The 14,226-nt window shown below is 41.8% G+C and overlaps 2 protein-coding genes across 4 annotated transcripts in view; both read right to left on the reverse strand.

Annotated features, from left to right (window-relative positions):
* Positions 1–1,510: 1,510 nt before the first annotated feature.
* Positions 1,511–9,298, reverse strand: ABHD10 (abhydrolase domain containing 10, depalmitoylase). 3 transcript variants are annotated; one of them, XM_037378179.1, is made up of 5 exons: positions 9,154–9,298; positions 5,334–5,517; positions 4,411–4,522; positions 3,452–3,589; positions 1,511–2,360 (listed from the first exon to the last, which is right to left on the reverse strand). In XM_037378179.1, exons 1-5 carry the CDS (start codon positions 9,269–9,271, stop codon positions 2,019–2,021), a joined length of 894 nt encoding a protein of 297 aa, XP_037234076.1. In that variant the 5' UTR covers positions 9,272–9,298; the 3' UTR covers positions 1,511–2,018. The 3 variants fall into 3 exon arrangements, with proteins under 3 accessions (XP_037234076.1, XP_037234077.1, XP_037234079.1); XM_037378180.1 differs by having other exon boundaries at positions 5,334–8,382; positions 9,154–9,264; XM_037378182.1 differs by lacking the exon at positions 9,154–9,298 and adding an exon at positions 8,195–8,354.
* Positions 9,299–11,814: 2,516 nt separating this feature from the next.
* The window catches only part of PHLDB2 (pleckstrin homology like domain family B member 2), a 70,253-nt gene continuing 67,841 nt past the window's right edge, over positions 11,815–14,226 (reverse strand). Inside the window, 1 exon segment of the mRNA XM_037378185.1 lies at positions 11,815–13,771. Within this exon segment, the coding sequence (XP_037234082.1) occupies positions 13,631–13,771 (141 nt within the window). The 3' untranslated portion in view covers positions 11,815–13,630.

The raw sequence follows: 14,226 nt of genomic DNA on the forward strand, positions 1-14,226 counted from the left end.
AAATAACTTGAATAACCGTGAACAAAAAGTCTATCTATCACAAGTGGTAGCTTTGGGCCTTAATTAAAATTAATGACTTTGGAATTACTGCAGCCTGCTGTTTTCAGCTTTTCCTTCCATTAAAAGACAAAGCAATCTAAGACATGACAAAGGTGGATTAAAAAAAAATAATCACAGGTAAGCTAAGAGCAAAAAGTTTTGAAGTAACCTAATTTTGATTTGACTGTGTCTTTAAAAATCACAAAGTGTATTTTTCGGGCTTTATCAGATGTAAGTCACATGAATACGTAGAAAGATAACTGTTTAACATTAGATAAACATGAACACAGCTCAACCTTCAAGAAGTGGCTGAGTAATTTCCATAAATTATCTGAACTAATTTTTCTCAAAAGGAAAAGCTTTAGGAAGTAGTGAGTTGCATATTCATAGACAGAAAAGAGTCTACTCCATAAACAGAAATACTTTGGAAACAAGATTTCATGGAATGTTGCAATTCCTCGAACAAGTATCCTGAGCAAGACCGAGTTAGGGAACTGGTACACTTGAATTAGATGGTTTGCATTTAAACTAGAGCCACCTTTCTTTACTCTCATACCAGAATTCAAATTTTTGTGCATCACAGCTGCTTCTTTTTTTTGCTGTATCGAAGCCTAAATAAAATTGTACTTCACAGGAACTCATCTGAAATTTACGGGCTTTTTGGTTTGTTGCTGGTTTTCGGGGGGTTTTTTTGGGTAGTAGTTCGTGTTGGGTTTTTTTTAATTAAAAAACACTACCTCAGAGAAGCTCTATACAAGGTACTTCTACTGACAATGGTAACACTGAAAATTACAAACTCTGGAAATACTTTACCCCCGGAGCTTTAGTCTTTTAAGGCAACACTCGTGATGCCATTTACTACTTAAAACAGTAAAGCTAGAAACAACTTTTGACTGATGCTTTCTATGAAGGCCAGCCTGAACCAATTCTAGCCTCTCCCCTAACTTCCACTCTCTCTTTCAACTGTATGAATGGCACCATAATTCTGGACAAACCCTAGGTAGTTTTGCAATTAAATCATTTTACTATTAAATTCTATAGATCTACATTACAAGAATTATCCAACTATCAAGTTTCATTTACAAATTTTCAGAAATTTATTCTTCAGTTACTAGGAACTGGAAGACACCGTTCCTAGTAATCTACAGTTCTCAAGCCATAGAAAAGAGGCCGTGACGCCCTGTGCTGCTGTACTCCTCTCAATTTAAAGAAGTTCCTATAAAAGAGAGTCACTGTATTGATTCAGTTTCAGTTTCCACCAAGATTATATATTGTTCTCTAAATTGTAGGCCCAGAAATTATCTGTTACAAAAAGGTATCCTGCAGAAGAGGACATAAACCCTACGGATAAACATAGATAGAAGAGCTCCCCTGCATCCTTCGAGGTTAAGTTCTTCTTTATGTAGTAACCCAAGCACACCATCAGGGTGTGCCTTCCACTTTTCAATTTTAACAGTACTTAGGAACAGTATAATAATTTATCTGAAATCTGTTTATTATGCTTCATGGTATTCACTATTTCTAAGAACAATAGCTTCAGTAAACATTTGAGTTGTACTTTGCCTTGCACAGGTTGTTTCAGACATAAGATACAAGAATGTTACAGCAAAATGACAATACTGAAAAGTTGTCAAAGACACGGGAAATTGAAGGTTTACTGTACAGGCCAATAGTAACGAAAACGAATCAACGTTTCAGTACAAAAGCGTAGGAAGCTTGCAAAAAAAGGGTTAAATGAGGAAGGAGAGGTTCTGAACACAACAGCAGCACTCCTTCACATTTTGGATCATCTGGGCAAATGCAGCATTAATAAAATACCTGTATTTACGAAACAGAGGTAAGGAAACAGTAGATAAAGCTCAGTTCCTAATGTGATAGTCACAGGCCTGGCATCTTGCTATTTCTGCTACTCATTGGTTTCTACTACTCATGGAAAAGAGTCAGGTGTAGAGTTCAAGCACTTAATGCTACTCTGCAGCTTATGTTAGTGTTGCCAGCTTGTCAATTAAATCATCAACAGTATTCACAAGAAGTTTTGTATCCTCCTTCTCACTCATCCGATGTTGTCCAGTTTTGCGGAGGATGACATCCACATCTTTGCTCAAAACACGCTCTGCAACTTGCATAGAGATCTGCCAAGGGACAACATCATCCTTCATGCCATGAATAAGTCGTACGGGACAGGTTATAGGAATAGGACTATTTAGCACACAGTGATTTTCTGCTTCTCTGATAAAGTCATATGTCAAGGAGTAATATCCTTCCTCATTATGCTTGGTTGGAAACTTCCATTCACCTTTTTCTTCAATTTCTTTTTGTGCCTGTAAAAAAAAAAAAAAAAAAAAAAAAAGAGCAAAGGATAGACATGACCGATGTTAAAGAGTTTAGAATGCCTCAACTTATTCCTGTTTTAAATGCAGTAAAATTTCCCCAGGTGTAAAATTTCACTTTTTTCATTTTTATTAGCAGACAAGGTATATTCCGGTTTGCCTTCCAGCAGCTGAGAAGACAAATCCCCTCCCATGTCACAAAAGCTATTCTGCACATCTCTCCTGCATATTAATCCAGTTACGATTCATCAGTGAAATTAAGTTTCTGAGCCAGAATCTATCAGAAAGAAAAAGATGTACAGCCACCAAGAACAGCAGGCCTTTTTGGCTTCAATCAGTTCACTGAACCTCAAACAAGGAGAATCCTAGGAAAAAGGAATTGTCCAGTGATCGGTCTTTTCTGACTTTGCCACAACAATTGCCTAAATGCTGTACTTCCAGAATCTTACCTTAGCCTTAAGTAGTAACTACTGACACTACGAAATGCTGTAGGAAAAAAAACCAAAACAAACAAAAAGCAGGAAAATATTTTAATTATTCTAAAGTATGAGTTATTTATTGCCATATTCTTTTGTCACATTACAACACCTGATTTACTTTCCTGAAGACTGGATATTATCATCAAGAAGCAACTCGGGAGAATTCCCACCACCTAAACCTTACAGTCTTTAAAACACACTGATCTTAGAATTCCCTTTCTTCTACACACACAACCTGCCTCAGATTCATCTCGTCCAACGTCATCTCAATTACTTTAGCAGCTACTTCTCTGTTCTTGAAAGTGCAAGGACCCAATCTGAATGCAAATACAAGGTATTCAACACTGAAATCTAACGGACTGCCAACAGCAGGGATCTGACTTCACATCCTATATGCCACTAATATAAACGCATTCTAGTTAGTGTGCACCCTAGCTTCACACTAGAAGCAGAGTATTTTGCAGACTTTTAGACTGAGCTTACCTTCACCACAAACACAGAAAACTTACTAGAAGACGTGCAGGAAAAGTACAGCTTGAACAAGAGTTTCTTGAACACTTGAGAGGTTTTCAGATGGCACAAAAGCCAGGCATCAACATTTACCTCAATGGAAAGCTTCTTAAAAGTTGCTACAAGATGGTCTGCTGCTACAGCTACTCCAACTAGAGCAGCTACTTTATCTGGGCGTGCTATTGCAGCGTGAAGCATCAGCCATCCACCCAAGCTAGAGCCAACCAGAATCTGAAAAGGACAGAAAATAAGATATTATTTTACAGGAAATGGCTACTTTTTTTTTTTCTTTTACAAAGTATCAGTTTTCATTTTGTTTAACTAAAACCTTGGGCATAATCCTGCTGTCCTTACCCAGGCAGAACTGCTGTCACCTCCAGTGGAAATTTTGCCTGAGTAAGCACCATAGGATCTGGTATTTTATTATTCTTTTTGTTTGGCATGGCTGGTTATTGCTGTCTGAGACTGAAACACTGTAAACAAAATGAGAGTTGAAACAATTCAGTATCATGTGTGTATTTTATGTTTCCTTCTTAAAATAAACGCACATGGTAAATGCTCAGTGCAGTCAGAGGTCAACACAAGCAATTCATAACGATTCTTTTTTTTTAAAAAAGCCATTTTATCATCTAGAGTATCTTAACTTGTAACATTCCTGCAAATCCTCTAACTAATGCATCAGCACAGAACAGTGACACACTTTTTCAGGAAGATGGCTATGCTGCCCTCTAACAGTTCCCTGTTCCCTGTCAGGTGGACCCTCCACCATGAGGCTTTCTCAGATTCCCTGGGACGACAGACTTGCTCCGAGCAGGACACACTAACAAATGACCTCCAAGAGGTCCTATCAACCCATGTTTCCCAGATTTTGTGATCTACCAGCTTGCAAAAGTGGTCCTACGAATACAGCCTCTCCAATGATTCAGTGCGAAAGTCAGCAGGTGTCAATTGTGAAATAAAAGCTACTGTTGGCCAGAGGTATTACAGCATACTTTTGATTAATGTTCTACCTTGAGACAAAAAGCATTCTATATGTAAACATAAAATATAACCTGTGGTCCATCTGTAAGTTCATCCAGTATAGACAGAACATCTTTTCTCCACTTCCCAACCGTACACTCCTCAAATTTACCATCTGAACTTCCACATCCTGTATAGTCAAATCTGAAAAAGTAACCATCAGAATGAAAGTCACAGTACTGTCTACAGTAACACAGATGCTAACCACACAGTACCATTTAACTGAATTAAACAGGGGACAAGATAGCGTCCCGAGTAATTTCTTACTTGGTCCTGCGTATCACTAGCACCAGAAACCACACGAGAAGAGGTTTAAGCACAACATATACAATTAAGTGATGCAGCCTTCTCTTATCATTTGATATAACAATGTCCAAATTTATCACCTTATTTCCCAGAAAAAGAATTTCCCTTACAGACAAAAAAAAAATAAATATCCAAATACTTCGGTTTTAAAGGTATTTTTCAAATGTACAAACACTCTTTCAAACACTAAACCCAAACACAAAGACTTAGAAAACTCAGCATTCAACTTAGTCTATCAAAGGAGACGACCACTAAGCATGTGCATGCTTTCCTAAACCCACAGAAGGCACTGGGTAACTTAAAAAGATTTGACAGTTAAGAAGCGCGCTTACAGTGGTAACTTAAAAAATTATAACTCCAGGTCCTTTCTTTCCTATTTTTGTGCCTGTAGCCTTAATGTGGCACTGGCTAGACTATAGCAATTTATTGGAGAATTTCCTGCATTACTTTCAGAATACCTTCTCCTCATTCACCTCAGTCTCGCTACAGACTGAAATCCTGCATCTGAAATGGAAGGACACTTCTTTGCTTGTGTACAGCACAGCATACATTCCAATCCAAATCTAAAGTTTACGTATTTCTGTTAAAGCCCCTCCCCCCAACCCCTGCCACTAGTTTCATTTTCTGAAGCATAATGCCCTGAATGTACCTGACGAAGGCATGACCTAGAGAGTTGCAGAAATCTTCAAGGGCAGTTGCTTTCTGACCATTCATATTTGAATTCAAGCCTGGAAGGAAAACAACCCCTGGATTCCTGCCTTTTAGCTTATGATAAGCAAGACTTGGTCGATCTGGTCGAGCAAGAAAGCTGACTGATGATTTCAGCCTGCAAACTAATAAAAAGAGCTATTTAGTATAAGCATCATGATAAACTCGGCAGAAATACTAATATATTATAAAACTAGGATTCAGGAAATACGGGTATATTATGTGAAAAGAAGATACTCTGGCTCAAGAGAACAGATAAAAGTATCTCCTATATTCCTTACTTCTTTAACTAGCATTGATCAATCTAAAAGAGAAAGCTGATTGTGATTCATTCTCAAATCATTAAATGCCAACCTTGTAAGGAGTTCACTGAGCAGTTAGCAAAGTGGTTGACCGAAGCCAAATGCTAGCATTTCCTACACTTCATTTGATTTCACGTGTTACACCATCGTGAATATATGTGTACTCATTTCACAGAAACAGTTAAGATTTTTTTTTATCTGCTTAGTTTAACTTTTAATTCATCCTTTTTGGGTTTTTTTCCAGACTGAATTGCAAAAAAATATAATTTGGGGACTAAAATACTCTGTGCAATGGTAAGTTTACAAGTATATAGGGTGACAAATTTTTGATGGAAATCAAAACCAAAGGAAAAACCCACATCTGCATCAAAACGCCAGATCCACAAGATCTATGATGATGTACAATGGGGAAGTTCAAAGTAGGAACAGAGAAAGAATCTTGTGACTATCTTTTTCAACATAATGAACATAAAACATTTGCATTGTTTAAACCCAAATGAAATAAATAACATCTAGCCTTTCTCATCATATTATCAACAGCTATTTAAGTTAAAGATTATTGCCAGGAACACTGAAAAAGAGGCTGATTTTAATACTGTGCAATCTTAACGTCTGTCTTTTTCTTGGGTATGAAGCACAGAAGGTAAAACACAAAATAAAGCCACATTTTCTGTAAAAACTGAGCAATACATTAAACACATCCCATTAGAAGAAACAGAGCTGACCACTGCAGAACTATGATTTTCTTACGCATCTTCAAAAAAGGCACAGATCTGCCATTACATGGTTTGGTGTATTCTTGCTGGAGAGGTTACATTATTCCAGTACTCAGATGGTTTTGTTTATCTAGAATGAAAGAGCACTTAGCAAACCTAAATGTTCTACAAATATTGAAAAAATGAAAGATCATTTAGTGCAACACCTGTGAAAGTGACCTGCAACATACTACGTGACAGAGAAGCTTCCCTACCAGCATAAAAAAATAATTTTTGTTTTGTTTTCGTTCAAAATAACAAACCAGACATCTTTGGAAAGCAAACACTAGGTTGGAGTGTTATTCATATTAATAGCCTTAAAAAAATAAATCAGTTGGCTTCAAACATGGGAAAAAGATTAACAAAGGAAATTCTAACTAATTAATAGCTATGCTGCATCTCAACAGCTGCTACAGAATTTCATCTAAGTTTAGCAACCAATTGTACCTCTGCTGTGAGTGAGGGCAAGTGATTTGTGGAGAAGTGTTAGGGAGACTTTAATCGACTCCATTATCCCACTCAGCAAGATAATCTGTTACATGAAAGCTTGGTTGAGACGACTAAGATTTTGATACTCTTAATTCTTAAATTAGAAGATGACTGTTCCTCAACAGAAGGGTACAAAACCTATGCAACCCTAAATAATACATCAGGGCCTCCTAGTGATTAATAACTGGATCAACGCTGCAAGAACAGGCCATGACAGTATCACAGTACTTAACCGATCTGCTGCTATGACTTCTCTCGAAGCTTTCTCGCTATCAGAGAGATTACATTAAAGGGGTTTGTTTGTTTTTACACTTGTATGTACATGAGTAAATACGGATGTGTAACAGATGCAGGATGCAGCCAGTATCCAGCACTTTCCTACAGTCCAACATAAATTACACCATTTAAACTACAGATTAAAACTATTAAATCTTTCCTGAAATAATGGGACAGTTCTTTTTCCTATTGATGCATCAATTATTATAAAGGAGAATAAGTGCCGCAGTAAAGATACATTTACTCAGACGTATCCACACGATGGCTTTTGGTTTGTGTGTGTCTCTCAGTAAGGCAGTCACTTCTTCACCTGCCGGTAACAGAGGACACGCACCAAGAAGTGCTATGCTTGACAGAAAAAGAATTAGGAGGATTATTCTTCCCCTTAGCCCTGATAACCATCTCCGAAGTCACTAGTTTTCCATCCTTCAGCACTCTAGAAGTGCCCTCAACTGGTTTGACACTGGACAGGGTTTAAACTCCAGCTACTAGACACAAACATTAAGCTATTTCACAAATTAGCATTCCGCTTTTAACAAGTTACTGTAAGTGCACCAGCGGGAATCCTAACCCGAATCATGCAAAACCCTACAGCAGCCACGCCAGCCAAGCCAAAAACAAGCTTCACTGGAATCACGCTCGCAGGCTTCCCTTTAGGCAGACAAGATCAATAACTAAGCAGCTACCTTGTAACTTGTCATCTTTTTCTTTCAGTGAAAGACCTTGGCAAGAGCAGGGAAGCACTTCTGAAAGGTGTGAGATGGTACTCAGTATTTATAAAAGTTACAGACAGAAGGAACTAGCTATAGGAAGACCACAGGACCCATGCTTGGTGCTATGGAATTCTCTTCATATCAGAATCACTGTGCAATTTTAATTGTGTTATGACCAAGCGAAACCGTGACTGAGCCCAGTGCTACATGTCAAAGCCAAAGAAATCATCCAGCCAGCTTTGGGAATGCTCCAGCACTGTGACCTACCCGCTGTCAACAGTGGCAGATGAATGCAGCTCTGGTAGATCGTGGACTCAGTATTGTCCAAACCCCGTTTGATGCAGTCACCTACACTACAGCAGTAAGAAGGCCACCAGCTCCGCTGGCTGCTTAGCCCAGTCTCACAGCACCTACCAGCACACTCAGTAACCAGCTATTCTGAGCGGAATATCACTCTAAACATAGAGAAAGAAAGAAAAAAGATCAACAAAACCCCCACTGTATTCATGGGTTTATGCAGACAAAAACCGTGCATCCTTAACGGCAAGTTTTACTCACATCTACACCGAGCAGCCTCAGACAGAAGTTCATTACCTCAACAAGAACAGCTGTCTGGCAAATTCAATGCCATGAAAAACTCAACGAGTCAGTCAAGCACTGCGTCTGAAATAGCAAGGGGGGGGACAGGCTGTTCGGGCAGAGGATCATCTCACACAAAGGTGGATGCCAGCAGAGCTTCTCAGGTGCCTGGTGACGGAGCCTCCCACGCAGGCATGTCCCACACCGGGCCCGCCGCCCCCCATTCCCTACGGCTCCTCCGAGAGCAGCAGCGGCGGCGGGAGCGTCCGGCGAGCCGGACACAGGCGGGCAGCTGCGGACGGCACAGGCCTGGGCTGCCCCGGCACCGTGCCCAGGCGCCGCACCCCCGCCTGGCAGGGGAGGCAAAGCCCGTCACAAACCGCGTCCCCCGGGAGCAGCGGGGCGTAACACCCCACCCCCGCCCCAGGGGCCGCGCCCCGGCCCTCCCCCTCCGAGGCGGCGCTGAGGGGCGCCGCGGGGTGCCCCCCCGGGCGGCCGGCCCCGCCGACGGCAAACACGCGTCCCCACGGCCAGGACGCGCACGGGTGTCCCCTGCCCCCTGCCTGCCACCCCCTCACCCCCCAGGCTCGGCAGAGGAGGCGCAACGCCGAAGCGCCAGCAGACGTGACCCAGAACCATTCCCTTACCCGGCAGCCCCACAGCCGCCCTCGGCGGCGACAGCAATATCACCGTGGCCGAGGCGCGGCGGCGGCCGCCCCGCACCGAGCCCCGCACGAAGCCCCGCAGCGCGCCCGCCGCCGCCATGGCCGCTGCCCCGCCCGCCCCCGCGGCGGCCGCTCCCCCCGCGCACGCGCCGCGCCGCTTCCCGCCCCCGGCCGGGCGCGCAGGCGCCGCTGAGGGCGCGGCGGGCGGGGGGCGCCGGGGCCGCGTCCTGGGGGCGTTCGGTGGTGCGAGAAAATTCGGTGAAAACCCTAACACGCTGTAGGCAGGAGTTACACAGGTAACAGGGACCACCGACACAGGCGCGAGCCTCACGGCCCGCTAGAGCTGGCCCGCTCGGCACTCCAAAAGGGACAGTTAGTACAGATGGAGATGAGCTCCCCGAGAACGTAAATCAGTAGCTGATAGAAAGCTTAGAAATAACTAGATTAATAGAATATGGAAAAAGTAGAATAATTAAAACTCTCATTGTATGTACAAAGAGGAGCTTCACCGTGCGACTTTGTAAATGAGGCCCGGTCCTGGGGCCCTTTGTACTGCTAAGGTGAACCTGGGATGCTCTGTGCGCTGATCAGAAGACACCGGTATGCGAACCTCTGTGCCTTGAGATAGGAAAACTGGATCTGTCCTGTTTTTCGGTTTGGAAGAAACTCCAGACACGACTGAGTCTGCATGAAGAGTGAAGGTGAAAAGTTCAGAGCAAGGGAGACTTCTAACCCTTCATCCCCACATCCCCCACGACCACCACCAGGAGACAGTGGCCAAGCCAGAGGGAACTTATGTTAACGACTTCTCGGTAGACTAGTTATCCTAACCCAACCTATTCTCGGGCACCTACTGAGTATCTATGAATGTATACTTGAAATCACACATGCAGAAAGAAGTCGGAGCAGCAGGTGCTTTTGGAATTACCCGCCCTGATGCCCACCGGTGAATTAAACATACCTGCTTTATAACCTATCCTGAGTTACAAAGTTTTAATTCCACATGTCATTGTGAGGTAGAAAACTAAAATTTTGTGAAAAACACTTAATGAGCTTTCCCTAGGTATGTGTATTCAGGGGGGGACCTTCCTTGGAGGCTTTGCCAGTCAAAACCCCTGTTCCTCAGGTTGCCTGTATGTATATGGGTATAAACTGCTGTGAAGCATACATTTTGTAATATATGTATTACCTAATATAATGCATGTAATTACCTGGCCCTTACAGACGGCCAGAAGGGACGTTTCAAAACACACTGTCCTTCCTTCAGTCACCTCCCCAGCGGCGTCAGGCCTTGGCTGTTTGTGGCCTGCAGGCCCTCTGAACCGGCTCGCACCTCCTCCCCACCTCTGCTCGGCCTTGCTGTGGGTGCTGCAGCCCAAGCACGGCCATGGGCTGTGCCTTCTACGTACAGGCCGTGGCAGCCACCCAGAAAGGAAAGAAATAATGCCAAGAAAGGTCAGTGCCTGCAAAGGTAAGGTGTTTTCCTTGGCAAGCGCCAGGCCAGCACCTCTGGGAGCTGTTGGTCAAGGGGCACAGTGGCTGAGGTTTTTAAGACACAGCTTGCGTGGTTTGCAGGTGCCCGAGATCCTCCAGGGTAAGCGGGTTCTTGACTCCCATGGGGATAAGCTTGGAGATGGTGATGCGAGAAAATACAGTGAAAAACCTAGAACTGCTGCAGACAGGATTGCATAGATAACAGGAACCATCAACATGCAAAGAGCCTCACTGTCTGCGAGAGAAGGTCGGGAGCTCGGCCACTCGGCACTGCAAGAAGGGACAGTTAGTACAGGTGTAGATGAGCTCAACGAGAATGTAAATAAGGAGCCTTCTGACAGCGATGTGCTAACTGCTAAAAGAAAACAAACTACTGAAGTGGTAAGACTCAAGGACACTAGGGTAAAGTAACTGCGGATCCCCCGCTTGGGGAGCGTGCGTAGTGAATTTAAAATGAACTGTAACTTTAAATTGAGGCGAGAAAGCAACTAACCAGTAATTGGGAGGTGTAGACTTTGGGTGGAACTAACCAACTTCACGGTATAAATATGTATTACGAGTAAAATTAAGTGTGTAAGTTAGGAGGAGCGATCCCCCTTGCACCCAGCACAGCAATAAACATACCTGCTTTGTAACTCTCCTCAAGCCGTAGAGTACGATTCTGCACGTCAACAGATTGTACAAGATGGGGCACACTGCCATGCTTCGTGATGATGACAGCAAACTTAGTGAAAAAGAAATCATAAAACTGCATGAGCTTCTACAATGAGCTAATGCTTCCTGCAGTTCAAGTCATGTCTAAGTCAAATATTGGGAAAACTGGGAAACCCTTAAACTTCAGCAATTTCCGTTTTGTAGGTAAACAAAAAACCTGTCTATATCCAAGGATGGTGATAAATTTTTCAAACAAGGTCATAAAAAACGAGAAACATGTTACATTACGTACATGCAGCAAACAGACTATGCTCCTAATTTCACTGCCATCTGAAAGATGATTTTCCATAGCTCTTTTATGCGGGAACACATGGAATGGTTAGATTAAGCGTTCCTAAGAAATACAAAATTGCTTGTACAACTGGATACGACTTGTTTAAAAGACAAGCAGAAATGTCTCAAGATGGAAGCAGCAAGTGAATATTTAAGCAAGTGTATTTTTAAAAATGTTTATTGAAATGCCTTCATTGCATCATGCAGGATACAAAAATCATTATTAGAAAACCTTTATAACCATACTTAGGAGTAAAATCAAGATACATCAGGGAAAAGTAATAATTATATAAACCAAAGCAATTTATTTCTGATAGTGTTTTAAATCATTAGATTACAAGCCGTGATCTGCACAGATGATAACAATTATCTTGCAATAACAGTCCGTTCTTTCATGCTTCAAGTTGAAACTGATGTTCACCATGCTAGAGCAACCGTATCATCTGTGCATACCACAAAAAAATGCAACCTGTTCATTACAGACACTGGGTTTCAAATGTATAACAAAAATATTCTGTCAGCATACTTCTGTTCTGCTTTCTGGTTTTTTATTTGTTCCACAAAAGCCGTTTCCATCAAGAAAAAAAAAATAAAGGCTAATGTGCCCTCTTCTATTACACAAACCACATAGCACACAAGTTTTGATTACTGTAGTAGAGCCTCTTTAAAGTCATCTTATAATAGACTTCCTTGAAGTTCAGTTCAATTAAATAATTTATTTTTTTGCAAGATTACTCAAGGACTTGGAAGTGATTTTAAAATGGGAGAATACCACACCCTCGGTATTTTTGTTGTTTTAGGAATCTCAATCTAACTTGAAATTTTTAGGGGGTTTTATTCATACACGTCTTAGTGTAAACTCTTAGAACTTGCCTCTGTCTCTTTAGTCTATCTGACAGCATTATTCCGAGCAGATACGCATTTTGAAAAATAAACAACTCTGGGGCTGAAAACTTAGCTCCAAAGAATTTAGATAGGTAGAAATTTTGATGCTGGCTTCAAGGGGACCAGTGTTTGAGAGGTTTCAGTAGAGCGTTCACTTGGCACAGAGGAAGGTTAGAACCATGCTGGGATCTTACTATGTAGAAGAAAATTGCTGTAGGGTCTAGAATCAGCTCATCTTATTCAACGGGGAAGATTAAAAAAACCCTCCTTATGAGGAAGTTAATTTGTGTGTTTCCATTTGAATCCTTGTGGAAAAATGCTTCTTTATAAAGCTATCCTCTTTTTTTGTTGAGCTCCATAGATGCAGGCTTCAAACATAACAGCTGGTGTCACTGAGTGTTTGAACACACAGAATATCATAACAATTTAATTACACTAGAAGTCATCAAGAGTTTTGGCACTGTCCCCTTACAGAAGGTTAGGTATCAGTAACAATTATGAAAGCATTATGATAAGGGAGTCGTGTAACTCTTTGGCTCTGTTGTAATAGTTAACAACTAAGGCAGAACTGCATGTACCTTAGGGTTCCTTTTTTTTTTCTTCATATTTTTATAAAATACTTGACTAAAAGTTTTAAAAAGTCACCTAATCATCTACAAGTGTCAAATGCTGCATATTAAAATATATGCTTATTACTCCTTTTTGTTCCATTACTAGAATTTTTGCATACTGATGAGAACACACACATTTGTAAACTGTTTAGTATGAGTTTACGAAGACATTCTCCATAGAAGAGAATTTGTAGGAAATTGTCATCGAATCAAGATGCTGTAATTAAAATTGCCTGATTACCCATTTTGGAGCACTACAATTCTCTCAACAGCTTTAGCTCTTTCATTCCTATTAAGATGAACTAAAACAAGTAACAACTCCCCCCCCTTTTCAATGCATGTGTAAACCCCTCTCATTCTGAGGTTTCGGGTGCACATCATAAGGAGGATATTTCAGAGTATTCACTGGCTTTTCGGCTTTCACTACATATGGCTAACTTCATATGTTACGTTATTGCAGTATGCCCTATTGCCCTCTTTTACTATAACATGAAGTGGGTGTAGCCTTCTGCGCCGGTAACAATAACATCCATCCATATCCTCATGGCTTCTGGTGAAGGAGCAACCATATAGTATATCCGGTCATGAGTCTTAACACTGAAAGTGAGCAACGGGTTGGGACTCTACAATAAAACAGAAAGAAGGGTAGCAAACAATGAAATCCAAGCCATTTATTTATTTATTGGTACCAGAAGTGAAATTACTTACAGGGGGATTTACAGTAGGGTTAAGGAGAAAGATAAAATGCAAAATGCTGTACCACTGCATCCTACATCGCAAGTAGAGACGTGTTTAAAGAGTTTCTACCCACCATAAACGTGTTTTACATCATTTCCACTAGACTATTACTCAGCAGTACAGGGGTCCAAACTGTTGTTTCACGACCAAATAACCAACTCCCCTCTCCAGTGGTCAAAGCTACCTTAGCTTTCACACGTCCAGGTGCCGAGGATATATTCAGCTTGTTCCCGGCTCATTTAAATTACAGGTGAGCGGCAGGGGCTGCCGGCACCGGTTCACTCCCTCCCCGTGGCATCCAGCCATCCCTTCATTTGCCGAAGCCACTGATTTCGGTGGG

Source organism: Falco rusticolus, chromosome 2, assembly GCF_015220075.1.
Source record: "Falco rusticolus isolate bFalRus1 chromosome 2, bFalRus1.pri, whole genome shotgun sequence".
Taxonomy (NCBI): domain Eukaryota; kingdom Metazoa; phylum Chordata; class Aves; order Falconiformes; family Falconidae; genus Falco; species Falco rusticolus.

Coding starts and splice junctions, on each gene's coding strand:
- ABHD10 (XM_037378179.1), bottom strand. CDS start 9,271: ATGGCGGCGGCGGGCGCGCTGCGGGGCTTCGTGCGGGGCTCGGTGCGG. Junction 3,590..4,410: donor AACTTACAGATGGACCACAG/GTTATATTTTAT, acceptor TGTCCTTTTCAG/ATTCTGGTTGGCTCTAGCTT. Junction 2,361..3,451: donor TTAAGAAGCTTTCCATTGAG/GTAAATGTTGAT, acceptor TTTTTTTTACAG/GCACAAAAAGAAATTGAAGA.